This window comes from Osmerus mordax, chromosome 12 (genome assembly GCF_038355195.1).
Source record: "Osmerus mordax isolate fOsmMor3 chromosome 12, fOsmMor3.pri, whole genome shotgun sequence".
NCBI classification, from domain to species: domain Eukaryota; kingdom Metazoa; phylum Chordata; class Actinopteri; order Osmeriformes; family Osmeridae; genus Osmerus; species Osmerus mordax.
In genome coordinates this window covers 9938968-9962716 of record NC_090061.1, presented here as the reverse complement: position 1 = coordinate 9962716, position 23749 = coordinate 9938968, and the positions used below count along the sequence as shown (strand labels likewise).

General features: G+C 42.1%; 3 protein-coding genes across 6 annotated transcripts; 1 reads left to right on the top strand and 2 right to left on the bottom strand.

The window, feature by feature from the left end:
- Nucleotides 1–70: 70 nt before the first annotated feature.
- tmem255a (transmembrane protein 255A) lies at nucleotides 71–6667 on the bottom strand. 2 transcript variants are annotated; one of them, XM_067247889.1, is made up of 10 exons: nucleotides 6413–6667; nucleotides 5565–5707; nucleotides 4864–4926; nucleotides 3519–3608; nucleotides 3165–3230; nucleotides 2900–2988; nucleotides 2649–2720; nucleotides 2001–2163; nucleotides 1703–1840; nucleotides 71–1618 (listed from the first exon to the last, which is right to left on the bottom strand). In XM_067247889.1, exons 1-10 carry the CDS (start codon nucleotides 6468–6470, stop codon nucleotides 1475–1477), a joined length of 1026 nt encoding a protein of 341 aa, XP_067103990.1. In that variant the 5' UTR covers nucleotides 6471–6667; the 3' UTR covers nucleotides 71–1474. The 2 variants fall into 2 exon arrangements, with proteins under 2 accessions (XP_067103990.1, XP_067103991.1); XM_067247890.1 differs by lacking the exon at nucleotides 2649–2720.
- Nucleotides 6668–8218: 1551 nt separating this feature from the next.
- On the top strand, nucleotides 8219–14637 carry atp1b4 (ATPase Na+/K+ transporting subunit beta 4). The gene is made up of 9 exons (XM_067247234.1): nucleotides 8219–8394; nucleotides 8646–8715; nucleotides 9321–9543; nucleotides 11229–11357; nucleotides 11559–11663; nucleotides 12084–12286; nucleotides 12763–12819; nucleotides 12913–13005; nucleotides 13173–14637. Exons 2-9 carry the CDS (start codon nucleotides 8650–8652, stop codon nucleotides 13332–13334), a joined length of 1038 nt encoding a protein of 345 aa, XP_067103335.1. The 5' UTR covers nucleotides 8219–8394; nucleotides 8646–8649; the 3' UTR covers nucleotides 13335–14637.
- Nucleotides 14638–15418: 781 nt separating this feature from the next.
- Nucleotides 15419–23681, bottom strand: lamp2 (lysosomal-associated membrane protein 2). Of its 3 annotated transcripts, none has more exons than XM_067247235.1 (6): nucleotides 23548–23681; nucleotides 21220–21659; nucleotides 20944–21063; nucleotides 20765–20819; nucleotides 20493–20663; nucleotides 15419–17226 (listed from the first exon to the last, which is right to left on the bottom strand). In XM_067247235.1, exons 1-6 carry the CDS (start codon nucleotides 23591–23593, stop codon nucleotides 17084–17086), a joined length of 975 nt encoding a protein of 324 aa, XP_067103336.1. In that variant the 5' UTR covers nucleotides 23594–23681; the 3' UTR covers nucleotides 15419–17083. The 3 variants fall into 3 exon arrangements, with proteins under 3 accessions (XP_067103336.1, XP_067103337.1, XP_067103338.1); XM_067247236.1 differs by lacking the exon at nucleotides 15419–17226 and adding an exon at nucleotides 17237–17961; XM_067247237.1 differs by lacking the exon at nucleotides 15419–17226 and adding an exon at nucleotides 18134–20100.
- Nucleotides 23682–23749: the final 68 nt, after the last annotated feature.

Sequence of the window (23749 nt, the reverse complement as noted above, 5' to 3'; positions counted from 1 at the left end):
GAGTAAAAGCAATAAACAATAATAGTTAAGTATTTACAGTTTTGCTACTCAAAGTAAAACAGTACAAATGTTATACACAAAACGACCTTTAATAGCAAATGAATCACAGACTTAAGTCAGCCAAAGTCCCTCTTCAGCCCCTGAGGAAGTGATGATCAAATAATTGAATGTAAACAGTAAGTGATAAAAGCTGACAAAATCAATTGGGTATTACTGAGGTTGCATATCACTTTGAGATGGGCTTCTGTGACTAAGACTTTAACACTCAACATAGCATTCTGTGTATATACTGTAAGTGTAATATCACATTCTACCTAGAGGGAGAAGATAGTGAGAGTGAACTCCCTGTGCAGCTTTTGCAGTAGCTGCACTGACAATACAATACATCTAGAGTACAATGGTAGTTTGCACTGCAGACCATATTCTCCCATAAAAAAACAGCTGTTTGTAATACGTGTTGACCCTGCTCACATTCTTGAGAATAAAATACTGCCTAACACTAGACTGAGCCATATATTAAGAGATAAAGGAAACATGTTTCACATAGGTTCTGTTTTCATTACACTGAGATATTGTTGACTTTTATACAGGTTATTTTAAGTATGTAACTGTTTTATCACGGCTGACATTGAATGTACTGTGATCATGTGCAGTTAATCACAGCCGGTAAGCTTTTAGTCCTACAGGGGACAACACTAGACATCTCTGTACAGTTATTGAGATCTAGATGCCCCAAATTGAAGTACGAGAAGACAAGCAAATACTCGCAAGTAGGCTAACATAGTGTTCATACAAGGTGAATACAGTACTCGTGCTATTCATTCACAAACAAGACATATCTAACTACCCTCCTCACACCAGTCATGCCACTTGCGGAATGCCAGTGAATACACATAGGGACTGTACAGCCAGTTAGGACAGGAAGTTATCCATGTGCTGAGGCAGATCAAACATAAGGAGGCATGAAACAACAGGAAAGGATTGTCTATGGAGAGATCATCCATCAGATGGTGATGACAGACTGGTAGAGCTCTGGAAGTCCACAGATATTAAGGCAGATCCGTAACAGTTCCATCTCAAGAGCTTGTCTCTTTTAGGAGAGATTATGCTGAGGGGAGAGTGTGCATGCCAAATATGACACTTGTTATGCCTTATACCAAGGGCAGAACTGAATTCAAATAGCCTAGATAGGATGAGGGAGTCCTCCTCCACTTGGCTCTAATGAACTGTACTCACTGCTAGTCACACCACCGACTCATGCTCTTTGTCTCTCCTTGTCTCTGTACACAACAACAACAACACTGCTCTCAGCTTGTTTCTCAGGAGCAGTCCTCCGGAGTGCCAGATAATAGTTCTCTTTGAGACCGAAGATCCAGGGGTCGATTAGCACCCATCATCAATGCCCACGGTGTCTGGCAACAGGGCGATGGGATTGGGGGAGGCAGCCCCCTGTCCGCTCTCAGCCCCTCCCAGCCTAGGGGCTGTATGGAGGGGGCTTCTCATCAGGGGGGTAGTAGGGGGGAGAGTAGCGTGGGGGGATCATGGTGGGCCACATGTGGCTTGCTCCAGACTGGGAGTCATCAGAGAGGCCCGAGGAGTCTGGAAACATGGTGGAACCCTGAGGAGACACAAAGGAACACTTCTTAGGGTTTATCCACCATCATTAGAAAGGCATTTGAATTGATTCAGTCAAGAGTGTTACCTGCAGGTCGTATGCAGTGTAAGGTGGCAGGCAGGGGGCAGTGTTGTAGTAGGAGCTGAGCGAGGTGCTGGGATTAGAGTCCTCTGGCCGGACAGGAGCTGGGATGGCCTCAGGTTCACATGAATCGGGGACAGGGGTCTGGCAACAGGTTGAAAGAGAATTAGTCTATACATACACCAACTGTCTATTATAGAAAAGTTGATATCAGCAGAGTCCCAACGACTGATGAATAACCCCCTGGTCTGTGGTGGTTTTCTTCTTCCGCTGAGTGAGTCAAGCTAGTGCTGATGTGTCTCACCATGTCTTTGAAGCCCCCCAGCACAGCTGCTGTGATGATGCCCAGGAAGAGAGCCACGATGTTGAGGATGGTGGCGGACCACAGCAGGTGGTAGAGGTGCACCACGTCCTCACAGCTCCTCACCTCCGTGTACTCATGGTAGCCCCCCATCAGCTCCACACGGCTGGCCCAGTGGGTGAGACACGTACACAGGAAAGGAAGTACCAAGGAGGCAGGGAGAGAAAGAAAGAGAATGCCGACATAGAGCAATAAAAACCATCGTATTCAGTTACTGTGGTCTGAGATGGACGTGCCGGCATGTTCCGACTGTCCTTGGGTACCTGACACCAGATTACATTTGTTTGATGCCTAAATGGATCTAAGTATAGGAGTACATCAATGGGTCTTTGGCTGTAAAACCACTGTGGGTTTCCAAACCAAGTTGGAATGAAGGGAACCGGCTACTGCTACAAAAGAGGGCTGGGATGGATGAGGCCTGGTCTTCTGTCAGACAGACAGAGGAACCAGGACATGCAGGATAAATTACATCCACACTTGACTATGGTGGGTCACAGACAGACAGTTACACAGCTACAGCATTAGAGTTCATTCAGCCACAACAAGGAGACATGGGTTGTCAATGACTACCACTAAAAGAAAGGGACCTACTTCCAAATCATGGACGTTTTCCTGAACTTTTTCAAAACATCTTTATTCTGAGGTACCATAAAAGGATGATCTCTGAAAAATAAGTGAAAAAGACATTTCTTTTCCAATGCTGCTCGCTTACAAAAAAGAACAAAAATAGCAGAATAATTTAAATAAACTGAGTCAAAGAAACAATCAAAGTCAACTAATCAAATTGTTCTACAGGCTCACAGTAACAAACAATCATATAAGGACAGATTTGGCATACTCACTTCCCACAGTTGTAGAGGTCACAGCAGTAACAGGTCTTGCTTTTCACACGCAGGTTACAAGATACACGTGATGATGTTTGGCAGGGAACCTGGTAATCAAACAGTCAATCTTTATTATCATAGCAAGTAGTATAAAAAACTTTTTTTCTCTCTCTCTCTCTGAATAATGACTTTTAATCTGCAGTTTATACTGCACCATCAGTTGTTCTAATCACTTTTAAATGATCTAACGATACAATCCAAATTGGAACTGGTGTTTACTCACATCAAGTTCAGATGAAGTCTCACTGGAATGGTAGTCACAGCGACCAGCATTCAGGGGCCTGAGATCCTGTTGTACAACAAGTTACCATGGACACACAGCACATAACTGTAACCACACCAATGGGAAGCATCATCCTATGAACTGTGGTCAAAAGTGCGGTCATTGATTTTTACATGAGGGCTATCCATTCCTTTCCTCTTCCATTATTTAATTACCCATATAATCAACTTTTCTACTTCGTAATACAGATGAGGCACAGTAATTACAGTCCTGTAAATGTATTTGGTCAGGGCACAATTGTGTATGGCATAATTGTGTTGACTTCTAAAGTAGGTGTGGTTTTCGGATACTCACTATGTGTCTTGCAGCAAAAACCCCATCTACAATGGCACAGCAAAAGGCAGCTACCACTCCAAAACTGATGAACACTATGGAAGCCACCAGCTGTATGAGAGAAAGGAAATGTCAATGTCATTCACTCAGACATGAACCATGCCTTCCAACAGCAAGTCACAAGTGTACATCTCAAAGCATATACCTTACCTGCTGCATCAAAATAATTTTGCACAAACGCACACATAAAATGTTTGCGTTTGTGTGTGCCTGTGCAAAAAAGTCACTGAAAGTGCAACCCCTGGGTGTGTCTGTGCATCTGAATGTCCCTGGGTGCAGGAAGACAAGACAGAGGAGGGAGGGAGGTTGGGCAGGGTAGGGGCGGATAGGGGCAGGGACATTGAGGGTGGGTAAAGGACAAAAGTTGATTGAGAGCTCGCTTGTTGTCACCCCGCTCCAGAGGTGCCCCATCACTGGCACCATGCCTGGCTCTTTTCAGGCACTGATCCCCTCACCTCCCCCTCTTTCCTCAACTCCCTTCCTTTCACTTCTCAAAGAAAGACAGCACATATTCAGTTACACATCACCTCACCCTTCTAAGCTGACAAAACAAATCTACAGCTAATGGCAACATCGTATTTGTACTTGAGTAAAGGTTTCCTCTGCAGTACTAGTATGTGAATATATATGCCAGTATGGTAATTTCAGCTGTACACATCCGCTTTCAATGGTAACGAGATTATTTCCAAATTTAGACATGACACTGTAAGCACTCGGTGACTTCCAGTAACAAAGTGTTCCCTGGAAGATGTGGATGATGTATCTCATATTTGCATATTTCTCAGTCACAGCTTCTCTGTGACTGTGCCTGCACTTAAGCTGGCAGGGGTGGTTTGGGAGGGAGGCAATGGGGAGCTTTGAGCTATGTTCCCCTTGTCCAAACTTTGTAGGGGGTGCATGGGAGCACAGGCTGTGTGACTCCAAACATTCTTAATCTGAAGAGTGGCAGGGCTGGATCACGTCTCGTTGCTCTCATCTGGAGTTCCTTCCGTACATTCCAGCAAGGATGTCAGTCCTCCTCCGCTTACACTGGTCTATTTCTGGATGCATCTAGCAAGAAGCCTGGGATACACAGTCCAATATCCACCCTAAAACCCTACCAGCCAGCTGTGACATGTTGCCACGGAATATCAAGTTGGTTTGTGTCAGTGACACACAACACAAACAACATAATTTGGGTTTCAGACTCGAGTTAAATGTAGCTTGAAGAATGAAGAAGGCTTAATGGTGGTGTGTTTACAGAGCTCTAGAGACCCATGGTAGAGAAACAGATACGAAAGCTCATGTGTAATATAAACCTTCTTACCATCTGCCTCTTATTTTCTATCAAATGGGCCCCGATGATTCCCAGAAAGGAGCCAAAGCCCAGCTGAAAAGAAAGAACATTTTTAATCACAAATTGGTGTTTCAAATGGAATGGTAAAGCAGTACAATGTGTAGCACAATAACGCCTGCAAACTTTTTGTCAGTTCATTTTCCAAGAAGGACCTTTCATCAGCACATTTCAATAACTGCATGAGAAAACATCTCAGGTGCAACAAAGTCGTGTTTAATCTTGCTGTCAGTGAAGGATCTATGAATATCATGTTGCAGTGTATCATGTTATTGTTCTCTAATATATGGCCTATATTCTCACACTGTTTCTTCCTGAAATCTGAAGTGGTATTGTTCCTGGAAATAATTCCCCATAAATTTGATTAATAATATATTATTTATTTTTCTCCCAAATATGCATCACTATCATAAACTCTTCAACCTTTTTGCATGGTCCCGAGGCAGACTGCTGGAAGTGTAAACGTTTGGGTGGTGAAGACTGATTAATGGAGTATTGAGTACATCTCAACCATTAATGGCAACAATGCTGAATAATGAATGTGTGGAAATTCATCGCTTTGAAACCTGAGGCTTGGTTCTGCAGAAACAAGAATGAATACAGCCAGTTTCACAAATACCTAACATATTCATTAGCTTTGTTCAGCTGAAGGTTGACTTCAGTTTTTTACTCACTATGACTCCAGGGTAATAGCCGCCCACTGTAATGTTCTGTGTCCTGGTGGTGGCAGCCAGTCCAAATATAAGGATGAGAACAGATACAATGAGCAGCATCACTGTGACCATTATGGACTTCCTTTTCCTCCTCTTAAATGATCCTGCAAAAAAAAGGCTAGGCATGAACACCCACAGTGCACTCCTAGTGAAGATACCAATTCCACCTTGTGTGCCTTGAGCTGCTGCATGCCGGACGTCATCCTCTGCCATCTTATCTTTTGTTTTGTGTTGACAGATTTTAATACCTTATGAAAAACAATGTATTTTCCAAATCGAAAACGCAACTATTTGAAAAATGATAAGCCTATTGAGACAATGAGTAGCATGATTGAAAAATGATGATATAACTGCTAAATATTACATTAAAAACGGTGTGCATGTATAATTTTGTGATCATAATATTTCACTTCACCAAACGCCATGTCACCATAGCTGTATTCGTCTTATCTAATGTGGCAGCACCTGCAAAGGCGGCGGCCTTAGAAATGGAAGATGATGTAATATAAGGAGATTTCCCCTTTTTCATTAACCATGCATTCTGTATTTCGCTAAAACCATGTTACGGACATTTTGTTATCTTGATACCTGAATCAATTACCTCCTCAGATCCTATCGTAGACTTCAGTTCTATTTAAAGATGGCAACACAAAGAAAACAAGGTAGCCCACTTCTTTCTCCCGACAAAATATATTGGAATCAGTGATAATCAATCAATAAAAGATCAATATTTGATCTTTCTTTGCTCAAAACACCTCCCCATAGCCCTTAAAAGTGCTGCACCCATGCTGTTGACCTTGCGCACATACCCATAGTAGTGTCGGAGAGCGTTAGTCCATTGGCTTGTTGGTTCTGAACAGAAGGCATTTTGGAAATCGCGCGATGGGCCTATGATTATGATTCAAGGTTATAAACTAGATACTTAATTTGAGTATCAAATAATTGTTTACTGCTATGAAATAAAGTATACGCCAACTTTGCTTTCAGTGTCATTCTCTGATTGCAGACGTCTTCCCGCTGCCGTAACTGTCTCATTTACATCTGCGTCTATTGACATGTCCACCTTCATCTCTCCGCCTGTCCATGCGCTCTGATTTTCTCCAGTGTAGTGCTTCGCTTTGCGCATGCACAGCTTGGTTGGCGTGTGTCTGTGTATTACAGACGTGCGAAATGTTGAATAACTGGCAACAGAACAAATCGTAAACATGTGATCATACACTCTGGTTAATAAACACATGTAAGTCAAATAAAATAGTAGGCTATCATAACAACGTATTTATAATAACAACAACTCCCTATCAATGTGATTTGTAAAAGATAATAACATGCTACATTATAGCCTACTGTAACCTATTTCTATGGAAAACGTGATAAGCCTATCTTACTGTCAAATGGGCTACGTTGCACCGTTCTTTCAAGCAGTAGCCTGCAAAACAGCCTATGCAAATGTACTTTTCAGTTGTGGGCTCATTTTTCTTATGTTTGACGTGCTTGTGCTACATTTTTTCCTTAACCTACCAAAAATTCAAGATAACCAAACTTAGTATTAAGAATGAAGATCCAAAGTGTAGCCTACTGCAGGCTAATAAGTCGTTTGGCTTATTGCCTTGTATTGAATATGTTCGAGCGCCACCTTATGCCATAGCCTATAAAGCTGTTTGCTCAAAGATAATATGATGGAAAACTGATCAATTGGACCGTATAATAAATAAATTATAAATGTTGGAAAGCTACAGTGACTCTTGGTTGAAGAAAAAATAATAATCTAAAATGTCCACGGGTAATTTAAAGTATCCTAGGCTAGGCCCCATATTGCAATATGCCTATACGTAAACAATTTAATTACACAAATGACAATCAGTTGGTTAGGCCTATTTGAAAAGCTAGCATTAGGCCTACCTGTAGGCCATTATTTAGAATATAGGTTAAACACCTCATCATAATTAACTTTATTAACTTAAATAATCCAAACGAATTTATATGAAAGTCCTGGCATTCTATTTTTGTCTCTGCGTTCTCACAAAATGACTTGGTTAAAAAAGGGTCTGTAACGGAGAATAGATTTTTTTCCATGACGGCATTACGCCTTTCATAAAAAACAGACCAGAAAGTCCATGGGCTAACAGCACTGTAGGCTACGTGACTGGAGTACAGATAGCTCTAAGGATGGGGACTACTTAAACGTCCGAAGACGACAGCTTTTGAAAAGCTTACGCAAGGACTTTAAACGTTTCTTGCAGTCCATGCTTTAGTTATTATGCCACCACAATAAAGAAGCAGCTTATTGGGGGCTACATCCACAACTATGTTAAAATGCTGGATCTGAAGGTAAATCGTTCGCATACGTTAAAAAACAAACAAACAAAACAAAAAAATATGTAGCTCGCATACAGAGTTTGATTGACGATCGCATGTTGAAGATAGGCCCCTATTATTTTTGATGAGCCGGGGCTTTGCATCAGTCTTTAGTTCAGCCTAGCAGACAATGGCACTGTTGAGTGCGTGTGTAGAATGCAGTGCATGAGCCTCTACCGTTGCCAAAGTTCTTTGGGGATTAAAAAAACTCCTGGTGTCCAGATCCCACCCCCAGTTATTCTCCCTCTTAGTATGTATTCATTCACTATGATGCGCGCTTAGCTGAGAGGAGGTCCTCAGCGCCCGGCTCTTGATGCGTGCGTAAAACTTTCTAATGAAATCAAAAAACACTTTTTGACCAACTTAGAATTCGTTCTACTAAGGTCAAGAGGGCCTGATACATTCACCGACGTTTTCCTTTAAGAGAAAACTTCAGGTATGTTCGTTTAGTTGTAAATCTTGATTGTAAAAGTATTATTTATTGGCTTGTACAACGGTATAATTCGCTGAACAGTTTTAAAATACTTTTACTTGCTATATGAAATAATTCAGTATATATACATATATGTATAGCTCTAATTGCAATTAATTTGGTGAACTTTCTATAGCTGTTATGGATGTGTCGCTTTAATTCGCTGGGGACGGTAGATGTGATTGGTTTAACAAGTACCTTTCTCCTCTGTGAAGAATCATGGACCCCAAATCTACCGAGGGAGGGGCTGAAGAGGAGCTCCTTGGAAACTTGTCACCAAATCCAGTAAGTCTACCAAGCCTGCAGGGCAGCAAGGAATGGGATATAGTCTATGCTATTCATTGTTTTACTGGCTGCGGTCTCCTTGGGATAATTTCCACATAAAGAAAATGTCTTATGACTGTTACGTGGAATTATCTGATCCATAAATCCATAATATACTAGTCTAAAGACTACTTTGCAGATTTGTATTCCTTTTTTAAGTCAGGAAACGGTCTTGCGAGGGAAGTGACATTCAAGTGGCTTTAAAAAAAACATACATGGTTCCGCTGGGACCTGTGCTGGCCCCTGGACACTAGAAGTTTGTGTGTAACATCTGGCAGTCAGAATGATCCTCCAGCTCTACTGCAGCTGCTGCTCAAAGCAGGAGGGTCCACTCTGTGAAGCACCGATCTCCCAAACAGGGCCGCCAGGGTTGAGGGTTCATTTGATGCAAAATGGGGCTTGACCATCACAGTAACTTTCAATTAAACAGCTTAGCTTTTTAGTCTTTCAACTGATTTGCAACCCAACTCCCCCCCCACACACACACACCACCACCTCTACAGCAAATGTGAATAAATGGGATTCCACCCCCCCCCCCCCCCCCACCTCTGTGTTCCCTCTGCCAGCCTGCTGAGGTGGCACAGAAGCATGGGGTAGGGTACGAGCTGGAGGAGGAGCAGGATGACCTGGCAGAGCACCAGCCTCTGGAACAGGAGGACCTGAACTTTGAGAAATGGAAGCGCAGGCCCGTCCCCCAGCGAACACTCCATGAGAAAATAGACGACGTGAAGACCTATCTATGGAACGCAGAGACCAGGGAGTTCATGGGTCGCTCCGGAAAGAGCTGGAGTAAGTAGAGAGAGAGAACAAGTATGAAAAAGTATGTTTTGTGATATTTATATAGGCTTCAGCTGAGAAAGATAAATAATAAGATAAGATATTGAACTCTAGTATAGTTAATTGATTATATATCCACTCCAATCCTTTTTACCTAAAAAATAAATAAAAATAACAAATTATAACAGATCAGCTCCATTGATCCTCAATGATTAAAGAAGGGGTGGTATCATGATTTATTTGTTTTAAGCTGATGTTCTGGGGGGGTTGGAGTTGGGGGGGAGGAGTGGGGGGTTGGACATGTGCCTCCCTCCCCCAGTCTAGTCCCTTGCCTCTGCTCACTGTGCTGCGAGTGTGTGTGTGTCCCTGAGCACCATGTTTACATAGGTGCACAGACGACTCAGAGCAATCCTGACAAAAACAGGCTGCCTGGGGACAGATCCCTGGTGAGAGTTCACTGTTCCGGGCCACGCGCTGGCCAGGAATCACATTCCTCATAAATATTACCCTTCGTTCCCAAAGCCCCCTTGACCCCAGGGCCCACCCTTGCATGCTCAAGGCTCCGTAGATGCGGACCAACATTAAAAGATGCACATGTGTTTTTTCCATACGGCCGTCTGTGTAAGGCAGGCAAGTGTTCTTGGTGGGGATCCTTTTCTAGACTGGTCTGTTAAATCTGTGATGACATAGTAGTACCTTGATCCTGTTGGCTTATGGGTAATGTGGTTCTGTTCAAGATCCTCAGGCCTAACAGTGACACAGGAAGTTGAATTTAGTCCAAGAAGAACCTAAGTGAAAAGTACTGGGCGAAATTTACTAGCATTAATATTACTAGCATTATATTACTAGCATTCATGTCAGAACCTAGCAATACTTGTTTCAAGTCCTACCCAATGAGAGCCGGACTCCAGAGCTCCACTCAGAGGCCTAACCACAGTGTGAATACTTGTAAGGGAATGGGGCCCATGTGCCTGTGGAAGAAAAGAGTGAGTTGAAGTCCTGTGATGTGTGTCCTGTGAGAGGAGTGTGTAAGAGGGGACACAATACCAGAGTGGGGTGATCGAGGCTCCTTGGAGCTGGCCGGGCCTCAATGGCTGCAAAAGACCGTCACTACGATGGCAACCGGAGGTTCACTGTGTTCCTGAGTGAAAGGACAGCTGGGAGAATTCTCACTGAGCCCAAACAGAAAGGCCTTTGTGGTTACAGGGACGCAAGGCTGGCTGCAACCAGTTCCCTGTGAAATTGCCTGCACAGCAAAAGCCATTTCATTTAGTTCACGTTTAGTTTGATTAGTTGCTAATGGTTGTTAATTGAAAATTACAGGACAAGGGTCTATTTTCATGGGGTTCTCACATAAGGTTAGCTGGGCGAGTTTTGAAAGAGAACGATGGAAAGGACTTTCTCTTGAAAGGCGTTCTTGCATGTCTATCATTAGACCAATTAGGGACCATTCTGAGCAAATACAGTAGTGTCTAGACGGGCCTGTCAGAAACAACAATTATATCTAAAAGATGTCCAATTATTTTTCCCATTCACATGCAAAAGAGGGTGCTTGAAAGCTGTTTACTCACATACAGAACATACAGTACAACCCGAACTTGGCAGAACTATTCCAGGTTGTCATTAATATTCATTTAGTCATTTTTATAATGTATACAGTTGTAACGTACTTTCTGTTTCCTCTTCCCTCCCTGCAGGCCTTATCCTCTTATTCTATTCAGCACTTTATCTGTTCCTGGCAGCCATGTTTGGTGGCTGTATGTGCTGCCTCATGTGGTCTATCAGTCCTTACCATCCCACCCACAATGACAGGGTGATGCCACCAGGTAAATATGACCTCTGCCCCATCCTGCCTGCCTCCCCCCATCTTTAACACTCTCCCCATTCCTCCATTCTTCTACCCTCCCATCTCTCTTCCCTAGCCCTCTGTTTTGCTAGTCTCTCCATACTCCACCCCTCTATCCCTCAGTCTGTCGTATTGACCTGAATCTCGGCACAGTTGACTGTCTGTATGTTTCCTTTGGCAGGTATGACGATGTCCCCATATCTCGAGGGCTTTGATATCATCTTTAACGCCTCTGATCGGAAATCCTGGAAGAAGTATGCTAAATCTATGGAAGAATACCTCAAACGTGAGTTACAAACCAACATAACAACATGCTTAGCAAACCTATTCCTAGTTGAGCAATGTAAGATTAAATTGTAAAACTTAGTGCAGAATATTGTTTGTTTGTTTTGGAGTAATGTCAGGAGTGTTGGAGAACTGCTCAAACTGAGCGGGCCGGCACAGTTAGTTAATCCTTCCCCCTTCTAACTCCTCCATTGTCCCTAAACCCAACTGCCACTAGCAGTGCATGATGGGAATGGAAAGCCTCTTTGTGGGTGCAGTGCCTCTATTAAGAGCTGCTGGGGGGTTTTGTGCCCCTTTTCTGTCACTCTGCCTGAATCAGAGGTCTAGTCTGGCCTTGGCATTGTGTGCTTATTTATGGGAGCCACCCTCCCCCCTTCTTCCTTTCTCTTCACTCCCTTTCCCCCTCCCTGCGTTGTCCCAGCGTACAACGACGGTGTGCAGGAGAGGAAGAATATCCAGTGTTCACAAGACAACAAGTACTTCCACCAGGACGACCTGGAAGAGGCTGCGGAGAGGAAGTCGTGTCAGTTCAAGAGGTCCTGGTTGGAGCAGTGCTCAGGTCTCCAGGACCCTCACTTTGGCTTCGCCCAGGGAAAGCCCTGCATCCTCCTTCGAATGAATAGGGTGAGGGAGAATCAGTCACACACTGGGCGCATCTGCAGATGTTCACGTTAAGTCGTCAGCAGTCCACATGAAAAACAGCGTCACCTTGTGGCCAACATGAGCAGAAGCTGGAGGGGTCATGAACCTAGGAGTTCTGGGACCAGTAACTGTATTTCAACGGTCACACTCTGCACAGCTGTGTGATCCACATTTGGATGTTCTTATGTGAAACCTGTTTTCTGAGGTAGTTGTTTCAGTTCTTGAAAGACACACCTTTCATTTTGAAGTTCAGTATTAAATTGATCTTTCGGTAAGTCTATGTACATGCACAGCTGCTCCCAGCTGGATTTCCAATGGAAACATTTCAAAACTTGACAGGAAACAAACATACGAAATAAAGCCAAGCTGAGATGGGATTGAAAACACAGACACAAGTCAACTGTGTCAACTTTACACTGTATCTTTTCTAATTGTTGTATTTATACTTCCTCCTACAGATTCTTGGGTATTTACCTGGTCAAGGCACACCTATAGATGTGACTTGTGGTGTCAGGGTACAGTAACTGTCAGCAGTTTTATCTCAAAGTGCTCTTTAACTATAAACTGGTAGCCATGAGAATGTAACCGATGACCCTTCACTCCTGCAGAAAGGGCCACCTGATTCCCTTGGAGAAATTCAGTTCTTTCCCAAAAGCATCTTTGATCTGAAGTACTATCCCTACTATGGAAAACTAAGACATGTAAGTCAGGACATCGTCTTACAATCATAGTCCTTGCTTTTGATGTGTGACAAGGGATTGATGACATTGATGATTCGCTTGTGAATATTGTATCATGTTGTTGACTACATACCTGAGTACTGTTATAGAGGCATTGCCAATAAAGTTCATGATCTTCCGTCTCCTAGGTGAACTACTCAGCTCCAGTGGTGGCGGTGCGTTTCGCAGGGGTGCAGTTTGACACCCACATTCAAGTACAGTGTACACTGAATGGCAAGGGAATCATCAACGATTCACAAACCGACCGCTACCTAGGCAGAGTGACTTTCTCATTAGACGTGGGTGCATAGGGAAACCACTGATGCCCCCATGACAAAATGAGACAGGAAAATATATGAAAACTCTCATTCTGTTACACCTTTATGTTGCCTATATACCCTTGTGCCTTCTGATGAAACAAAATATTGACTACATAATGTTCAAGAAGTATACACATACTCATACACACATACATTCTCACCTCACAGACAGTGCTGAGCACAAGATGCAGTAAGTAGTGAAACTGAATATTACCATTGCATACCTGACATTTAGCCTGATTAATAGCCCTAGGGTAACTAGACAGGAGACACAGCTCAAAGTTTTGTACACTGCCCAAACGTTAGCCATAGCTATGCAATTATTGATTTGAAAGTTAATAGCCTAATGAACAGTAAGAAATACCTACTGTTACAATATGGATAGAGAAGCAAGCTAAACACATTTGGTTTGAAATCAAATTGTGAACTAATTTCTTTTTAGTGAACCTTTGTAAACCTTTTAGTTACATGTATATTTCATTGTATAGACTCCACGGACATGGTCAGCAGCAGGGCACTTGTACTGTATTTCCAGTATTATCTACTTGCTATTATCACAGTTATAAAGCCCTATGCCTCTTTATTTCTTTCTCTTTTGTACAAACACTATGACACTGCCATTGAGAATGAAATACTGCAGAATACCAGCTGATGACAGGAGAGATTGACTGTGAGAACAGATTGTGCTTTATGGTCAGACATGTGTAGTAACAGCTTTCCCTTGCTCTTACAGAAATAACAATGTTATATTTGATGTAGAATTAATTTGATCTTTGCTATTGTCCATACTAAAACTGGTATCCATGTTGTATTTATTCTGATAGCTACTTTAATAAATACAATGATCTTATACATACAATGCTCTTTCATGAGAATGTATAAACCACTTAATTGTATAGATGGCCAGATTATTCTATTACATGTTATGTGTAATATGTCCTAGATCAAAGGAAAAATGATCAAATCTTATTTTTCATGGATATCAATCAGAGTATGTAACAGGTCATGTAACAAAACAGTATCCACAAGCAGAGATGAAGCAACACACATCATTTAGCTGTCACACTTGAAGAGTTTACTTTTCTCAAATGTATGTTGAAGAGATTTCAGAATTATTTATTAATTATATTCCATAATGTCGACATGGCACTATCAGTAATCAAAACTGCCTCAAAGTCTGTGGAGTCAGTTCAGTACAAACAAGAATTATGCCAATTCAGACTGTTGAGTGAATCATAACACTATAGCAATGTAAACAAATAAATGTGAAACTGAATAAACTAATTGAACAAAAGTGTTTCTGTCCTTATGTTGTGCAAGTCATGTGACAAAACTCTGAAACAGGAAACCTGTTGTGGCTGAACAAAAAGAAGCCCAGTATCAGTTCAATGTCTAAAAGCTTTGAATTGACAGTTGCTGTTTATTGGCAACAATGCTTTCCTCAATAGTAGAATGTATTTTTGAAACCTTAGTTACATTGACATTTAGTCATTTAGCAGACACTCTTATCCAGAGCGACTTACAGTAAGTACAGGGACATTCCCCCAAGGCAAGTAGGGTGAAGTGCCTTGCCCATGGACACAACTTCATTCGAACTGGCAACCTTCTGATTAATAGCCCGATTCCCTAACCGCTCAGCCGTATGACCCCCCACTACTAGTTGCTTGTGTCTATTGAATATCACATCAAAACCTGTATAAGAGGGCTTTGGATGTCATTGAAAATAAAGCATCAATCAATGTGCACGATCACATGGTCTCTGTGAGAGATTAAACTACATAACCCTTTTTCTCAGTTCTCAAACACACCCACAGGCCATATAAGGAGTGTTGACCACTTTCAGGAGATAGACGAATCTATATTCATAACGTAGCGTGTCCATGTTCTATGTCCACACCAGTAAAGATTTTACAGCCATGACCCTGACCAAAGTCTTGTCTATAAAACTGGACAGAACAATAATTCACATAAAAGTGATCTCGTCTTATCCAGCTTCCTCTTTGTCTCCATTCTGACTCACACCTTGATGTTTAAACAACACAGTAAAACAGTGCACAGAAACCCCACTCAGAAAATTGGTATAAAACAGGGAAGAAACTTTATTTCAAGGGTAATATCTGAAGTTCAGCAAGCTTACATCCCTTCACATTCGTCATCTGACAGACAGGCTAAATCAGGGGCAGAGTAAAAGTGCAACAAAAAGGCACAAAACAGTAGGGGGCAGATCAGCCTGTGTATTTCTGTGGTGCAGAATCGATCCACATGATTATTAAGTGAATGAAAACTAAATGAGGAAAAATAACATCTCTGGTCCAACACTTCTACAATCCTTAAAACTTCCAGCTTCCTCTGAACCTGCCCTACAGTAAGGAAGGTCCATCTATATCCAAGCTTTGGTCATAATCATTATTAAAACTAACAGAAGAGCCCTAGACTTCTGGTTTGTATCCAATCACGGTCTTTATTTCAGGACAGGACACATTGCTCTCATCCTACTTTCCCTGAGGGGACCTTTTAACACGAAAGAGAACAGAAACGCTCAAATCAGATGTATACTCTACAGTTCCAAATGCTGGTTAGACAGTGTAATGGTTAGTGTCCCTTTCATTGTACTTAGAACTAAAACAGTTAAATTAGTGCAGTCGTTACATTGACAAAATCTAAAAATCCAATATTTTGAAAAATTCACGAAGAATAATACTTCTGCAAGAAATGACAATGGATATGATTATGATGGTTTACAATGGCTTAGAATTTCATTTAACTTTTAGTACATTCATAATATAATATCAAGTCCCTAGTCATCAAAAATCAACGTAATTCAGTCTATACAAGTAATTTACACGTTAAAATAATATAACAAGACATACATTAGAAGAGTGAGAGACAATAAATAGCCTCTTGGGACGCTTACTGGGGAGAAAAAACATGTCCCCAGTCGAGGACATGAAGTTCCATGCAAATAACATCCAAACAGACCTGATGCATTACCACTGATAATTTAGACTGTTTTGGTGCTTGATTTAAGTCATTTGTATCAAGATAGCAACACACAGTAAAATTACTAAATTACTTGACATTTACTTTAATTCAGTGGTTACTATTGAAAATGAACCTCAAGGAGAGGATGTCCCACAGGTCAGGGAAAGCAGAAATTAAGTGAATGACCAGGAAGCAACAGAAGGGGGAGGAGGAAGGAGTGAAGAGTGACGGTAGAGGTGGGCTGGTATGGGGAGGTGGTAGAGGTGGGCTGGTATGGGGAGGTGGTAGAGGTGGGCTGGTATGGGGTGGTAGAGGTGGGCTGGTATGGGGAGGTGGTAGAGGTGGGCTGGTATGGGGTGGTGGTAGAGGTGGGCTGGTATGGGGAGGTGGTAGAGGTGGGCTGGTATGGGGTGGTGGTAGAGGTGGGCTGGTATGGGGAGGTGGTAGAGGTGGGCTGGTATGGGGAGGTGGTAGAGGTGGGCTGGTATGGGGTGGTAGAGGTGGGCTGGTATGGGGAGGTGGTAGAGGTGGGCTGGTATGGGGAGGTGGTAGAGGTGGGCTGGTATGGGGTGGTAGAGGTGGGCTGGTATGGGGAGGTGGTAGAGGTGGGCTGGTATGGGGAGGTGGTAGAGGTGGGCTGGTATGGGGAGGTGGTAGAGGTGGGCTGGTATGGGGAGGTGGTAGAGGTGGGCTGGTATGGGGAGGTGGTAGAAGTTAGTGGGGTGGGGGTGGGGAAAAGCAGAAGGAGCAGGGTGGGATTATACAGACTGGTAGCCTGTGCGACTCTTCCTCCGGCCAATCAGATAAGAGATAAGAACAAGGATGATTAGGAAGCTGAGGGCGACACCCACTGCAATGGGCACCAGAAAGGTCAAATCAGAGTCCAGGAAGCACTCCTCAGCTGACGGGAGAGAGAAGAGACAGAGTTTTCAGGTTAGAGGTTAAGCGTTAGAGAAAGTGTGGAAAATATGGAAAGAGATTAGAGGGGAAAAGAGGTGTGTTGATAACAGGAAATAAACAGTTACTATGAGCTCAGTTTCAATGTAATACTTTCATAGCTGCTTGATTAAAATAGTTTACATTTACATTTAGTCATTTAGCAGATGCTCTTATCCAGAGCGACATACAAATGAAGTGCCTTGCCCAAGGACACAACGTCAGTTGTCATGACCGGGAATCGAACTGGCAACCTTCAGATTACTAGCCCGATTCCCTCACCGCTCAGCCAACTGACTCCACTTTTAAGTCAGCAACCTAAAGGCTACCCCTCCATGCAGTATAAGAAGACATTTATGAATTACTGTATTCAATGTTATTATGGCACAAGGAGAAAATCATGCAGTGGGAAGTGGTACAAGAATGTAAACAATAACAATGCCTTCATTGAACAAAATCACTTTGAAATTACTTAGTGACAAAATAGTTAAATTTGATCAGCCATGATCATCTGCAACAATTATAGCACACTGACACAAGGACTTCGGTACTGTGTCTTAGAACGACTCATAGCCACTGCCTTGGTTCCTCTTTCTCCCAATGAAATAGGCCAACAGCACAATGAGAATAAGAACAGCCAGGGCGACTCCGACTGCAATAGGGACTAGGAAGCTCTCCCCATCCGCCTGGCAGTCCTCCGCTGAGCGGGGGGGGGAGGGGGGATAGACAGGCCAAAAAGAGAGAAGGTGGAAAAGAAGTCAAACATCAAAAGGGTTAATGCATATTCAATTACTGCACACTCACTGACCCCTTTGAAAGAGTGATATTGTACCAATGTAGACAGCTGGAAAGAAGAAACAGCTCCTCAGGTCTTCAAGACCAGAAACACTTTTATTGCAAGAAAAAATATAGTAAAATATTTTTTTAACGGTCCACACAAATGTACACACACTTTTGAATCCCATTTATTGTAACTAAAAGCCTATAAAATGGAAATGAAACCAACATTAATCTGTAGCAACACTTTAATAAACAAGAAATTTTACTTTATAGGAGGAGGGCTTTGCAGCAAGAATTCCCTTTATCAAACTAGAGACCTGTGACTCATTCAATTAAATTCAAACTCGTAGAATTTCAAGAGTCTTCACTGAGAAAGGCACAAGTTGTCATGATTACCACTTTTGAATGTGAAAGTAAGAGTGGAACTACAAACCGGTGGTTATCCAAATCATCAATCAAAAGCAAGAAACAAATAATAATATTGAAATGAAAATATTCTATACTCAACCATAAAAAGCTATTATTCACATATACAACATCTGCAAGGTTTGAAGAATGATTGACCAACTGCAATTCAAGAAGCCAATGACGTCTTATACTGAGCACTGCACTACAATAAAGCAATTACCAACAGCTGTTACCAATTTACGTCTTCTAACATGACAAAAATATACACATGCAGATTCTATGGTCAGTCACCCCATCTATAACATCCATTCTTTTGTTGCAACATCCAGGGGTTACTCTCACTCATCTAACTCATCAGCAGTTTCATGCTTGACCCTGACTGCAGTAAGGCTAGACACAGGAATAACAATGCAACAGAGTTCTACTTCTGTCAAATGTACAGAGCACGGTAGTGCATTTACATGTGAAACTCATTCAATGAAGCCTGGGAAGAACGCATTTCGAATGAAAGTAAAACACCCCAAAAGAAACTATCCCTTTTCAACCTAATGCCAACATGTATGACCTTTTTTCTGGTTTGTCTTCAATATCTATACATCCAAGCGAAATTCATGTTGCGATTCGCAAAAAGTATTAGTGGCTGTCAAAGTGCTAATATGAAAGATATTGGAAGAAAGCGACTGCTCAGTGACTAGGATATTGGCCTGGTGGTAACCTACACACCGCAGGCTTAATGCAGCAGGCCAACCCTACTGGTGCCGTCACCTGCACTGCAGGGACATAACAATGAGTCAAGCTCAAGTATTTACCTCTTAATGGTCAAATTCGAGCTTGAACACAAGGAGCACCACAAGGCCCTTTGTTAATTACAGTTGTTAAGCCAAAGAAAAGAAGCAACTCAATCGCAAGGCTATGTGAACTGTCAACATACTGTGGTGCTAGGGCCTGAGAGCTTGAATCAAACCAGAAAAAAGGGTTTAAATAAATTGTACACAACATTACATGAAACGATCACAAGGAAACGAAAAAGGAATGTCTACACGGCAGAGCAAGTGCAGAATTTGTGGGGATGAAACATTTGGGAGCACACACACACAAAACTACATTTACCATCACTGTCAAACAAACGGTGAATGAAAAATAATGTGTGAAATATTGTATTGATGTAATGAATCACTTTGAGAAGTAAACAATAACACATACTAATGTCAACAAGAGAATGCTGCACTTGCTCTTATAAAAACTGAAAAGGAACTGAAATTACAAAAGCAATAAAACAAAAGGGGACATAATTAGCAAGGGTTACCAAGGCTGGTCTTTTAAATTATGTTTTGAATATTTCAAATGTTGTCATCAGTGCCTGAATATACTGCCAAAAGAGTAAGGCACCTGATAAGACAATTTTAGTTTTGAATCATTGCCAATTAAAGAATTGCACTTAAACAAAGAACCAGGACCAGACTTAGGAACCCTTAAACTGTAAGGATCAACCTTTTAATGGATTCATTGATTTAGAGGGTCTGATATCCCACATAGGTCTTTCTACGACCAATCGCGTAAGCAATTACTACAATGAGAATCATGCCAGCCAGTGCAGCGCCAACAATGATTGGGATTAAGATGCTGGTGTCATCCAGTGAACATTCATGGGCTGAGGACAGAGAGAGAATCAATGAACATGTAGAACAGAGCTTAGTCTACTCATGATCAGGCTCATCAGTAAGAGCAACAACTTGACAGAAAGGCTGTCATGGCTTGATCAGATACAGTACCTACCTGCTTCCTATTCCACAAGCAAAGTCTCTACACTCTCCATGTCAACTGTGTTCAACATCTCTAGACTTAAGCACGTTTTTGGACATTAGATAAATACCAGCAGACTCATGCCATTACCTCCTTACACATCAAAGAACTTGAGAAACTTTTTGTGAGTTTAGTTTAGTTGCCATATTTAGTTACACATATATTTAGTCTTCTCTGGTTTCTTTGAGTGCATATAGAAGTAAAGACTAGAGGCTTCGGGAGTCAATGAGAGCCACTCACCTGTACTGAATTTATCCTTTGTGACTTCAAAGGGCTGGACACGTAGCTCGTACGTGTCAAGGGTGAGAACATCTGTGATGTTGTAGCTTTGTTGCTTGTTGCACATATAGGAGCTACCCACAGCAGCTTGCCACAAGGTCAGGTTCGTGTTGGCCTGTTTGAAGTCCACTCCTAGACAAAGTACAGGATGAGAAAAAATTACAGGAAAAAGTCACTTTTACCGTTTATCCATGGAGATTTTATTCTGATGGGGTTGATTGGACCTCACTTACCACTGTCTGATTTGATTGTCACATTCAAAGCATGAAGGCGGAAATTTTTGACCTCCTGCAATATACCATAACAAGTGTAAGAATAAATAGACCCCACCACACCACTGTCTAAGTGTACACTAAATGCAGGTAACCATGAAGGAAACTGCTTTGTTTTATGATGCCTCACTTCAACTTACATGGTTGAAACTGAAGATGATGGTGATTACGTCAGAAGTTAAGATGAGTTCACTGGTGTTGACCCCACAGGTTCCGGTGGAAGTTGTTGCATTGGGCATTAGGTTAATCTCCTGGCCTTTCTAATGGTGTGGGGATTACAAGATAACAACTCACCATTAATATACAATTACTGTTTCTAAGATTATGATGAAAACTTCAGCATTATACATTTGACTTTATTAAATGCGTAATTATGCTACAAATGTCATGCCCCCTAATACTACTCATGTACATACTCCTCCTTGGATGAAGCCAATCCTAAGGCCAAAGTCGGCCAGCAGGCAGGTGCTGTTGCCCGTCTTGATGCTGTACTTTCCAGTTGAGGGAGTTGGCAGAGTGGGAGTAGGCGTGGTGGTGGGGACAGGGGCAGGTGTGGTGGCGTTGGTGGTGGGGACAGGTGTGGTGGCGTTGGTGGTGGGGACAGGGGCAGGTGTGGTGGCGTTGGTGGTGGGGACAGGGGCAGGTGTGGTGGCGTTGGTGGTGGGTGCGAGAGTGGTGGCGTTGGTGGTGGGGGGGAGGGTGGTGGCGTTGGTGGTGGGGGGGAGGGTGGTGGCTTTGGTTGTGGTGGGGGGGAGGGTGGTGGCTTTGGTTGTGGTGGGGGGGAGGGTGGTGGCCTGAGTGGATGGGAGCACAATTGTAGGGTTCCCTACTGCCCCAGACATGTCACACATGATGTCTATTAGTAAAAAAAACAGAGAAAGGAGAATTGGGGTCAGAGTGACAGAAAGCTGATATTATTTTGGTACGGTTGACAATATCTGACAATCCAACTAGTACAGATCTCCTGCCTCCTCCCACTTCTCACAGATCCCATATATAGGGGACAGTTTATGCCCTTAGGACTCATACTGATACATGACCTTTCACATGAATCTGTTCACCTGTAAGTTGCGTGAAGTTAACAACTAATTCATTAGAGTCAACGTTAATCCATTCCATCTTGACCCTGCTTGTTCCAAATTCAATAGGTCTTAATAGGATAATAGAAGGATAACAGCCAAGTGCTTTTAAAAAACATGAACACTTTGCCCAAAAGAGAGGAACCTTAACTTAACAGAGGCATGCTATAACTGAATGTTCAACTCTGATATTGGTAGATTACACAGCTATAGCCACTCTACGAGTATACACTGTTTTGACCTTAAAGATTAGGTCAACGTATAAATTAATTAAACAATGTATGATACTATAGCAATTATATACGATTATCAAATACATCAGTTTGCCAAGAACCAATCAAATCAGTTTGTCAACCGAAACAGGGCATTCTTAAAATGGAACATGCAAAGCTCACCATTTATTAACTGGGAAGGCAGTTGCCCATTCCATTGACATTAAAACAAGATAATCTTATCTGTAGTTTTTGTAATGTTTGCATGGGTAGAAAACTGGTCAGTAGGCTAAGTAGTTGAATAACATTATTGATTTGCTTGACGACCATTGTTTTTACTTTGAGACAGAATACAAAAGTAGCCAATTAGCTAGTTTGACAATTTATCTTAATGCGTTAAGATAGAGACACAACCCTCAATCAACAGAGGCTGCTGAGTGTGGATAGTTAATCAGTGTCTAGAATGACCAGTAGTATAAACTAATGTTGGCTGCCAACATGACTCACTGGCAGTCACATGCTTTTCCAAAATAGGGCGAGTGCTGTACTGTAGCTAGCTAGTTGTGTCCAGAGCTGAATTGTGAATGAGTAACTCATGTAAACTGTTGGCAGTATTTGACATATTTTACCTAGTGCTATACATGCAACAACAACTGTAGACAATTTGCAGATATAAAGGACCTACGCTGGCAACAAGTACTGTAACGCTAGACACTTTATTTGTCATGAGAGCTAGGCTAGTAGCTAGTTAGCTAGCTAACGCGTCAAGGGGCTAAAAGACAATTTGCTAGTTAAAAGCAGGGACTAAAACACAGCAGATACATTGATAAAAAGGTTTACACGAAAAAGAGTTGTGTTCGACAACTTTACTAAAACAAGAAACATTTGCTAGCCAACTTAGAAACATTTGCTATTAAGGAGCTACTGTCGTATATTTCATCTGGGAAAAGGGACTGTCAACATTAGTACCGATAGCCATCTAACCTTAGCTAGCACCAACATCGTTATGCAACTCGGACAAATCGAGAATACTAGCTTACAGTATTACAAGTAAGACAGCTACTGGTAGCTAACGATCTTTAAACAACAAGATTAGGTTCAGCCTAAATCAGATAGGCTAGCTGTTTAGCAACATGTCACCGTCACGGTATTGCTGATTACAGTAAAATAATAAATTATTCGATAAGCTAGCCAGCAAGCACTAACGATATCTAAATATCATAAGGCTACTGTAATAATACCACTAGGCTAGCTATCTCCCTGTTGGGCAAATGACACCGTTCGCTAGCCTATATCGTCTGGCACTTTGGTGGCGTAGCAAAGAAATCGCATAGAAATAGCAATTGCCAGCTAGCTAACGTTAGCATTGCAGGCCTGACAGAACCGAAATACACATACCTTTCAAATCATGTTATAAAAGCTGACATACTATATTAAATATCGCAATACATACCATGTCCAAGTGACAAAAACAAAATCACACACGCAAAACGAAACATTATCTAACGCGTCGTTAGCTGTTAATCTCCAAATAAGACTTCCTCGGGAGGAGACGACTGTTGTGTACTTCACAAGACTCGACTCCCTTTGATAGACTGAGAACGGTGCGCCCAGAGGAGCAAGTAAATCCTCTGAAATCACATGACATGCGGAAC

Excerpts from the sequence above, each read along its gene's own strand:
- tmem255a (XM_067247889.1), bottom strand. The coding sequence starts at position 6,470 with ATGCCTTCTGTTCAGAACCAACAAGCCAATGGACTAACGCTCTCCGAC. Across the intron at positions 2,164-2,648 it reads AAAACGTCCATGATTTGGAA|CCGTGTGGAGCTGATGGGGG; the intron begins GTAGGTCCCTTT and ends CCACTGGGCCAG. Across the intron at positions 1,841-2,000 it reads TGGGGGGCTTCAAAGACATG|ACCCCTGTCCCCGATTCATG; the intron begins GTGAGACACATC and ends ACCTGTTGCCAG.
- lamp2 (XM_067247235.1), bottom strand. The coding sequence starts at position 23,593 with ATGTTTCGTTTTGCGTGTGTGATTTTGTTTTTGTCACTTGGACATG. Across the intron at positions 21,660-23,547 it reads GTTTTTGTCACTTGGACATG|ACATCATGTGTGACATGTCT; the intron begins GTATGTATTGCG and ends TTTTACTAATAG. Across the intron at positions 21,064-21,219 it reads TTGGCTTCATCCAAGGAGGA|AAAGGCCAGGAGATTAACCT; the intron begins GTATGTACATGA and ends CCACACCATTAG.
- atp1b4 (XM_067247234.1), top strand. The coding sequence starts at position 8,650 with ATGGACCCCAAATCTACCGAGGGAGGGGCTGAAGAGGAGCTCCTTGGA. Across the intron at positions 9,544-11,228 it reads TCGCTCCGGAAAGAGCTGGA|GCCTTATCCTCTTATTCTAT; the intron begins GTAAGTAGAGAG and ends CCCTCCCTGCAG. Across the intron at positions 12,820-12,912 it reads ATGTGACTTGTGGTGTCAGG|AAAGGGCCACCTGATTCCCT; the intron begins GTACAGTAACTG and ends TCACTCCTGCAG.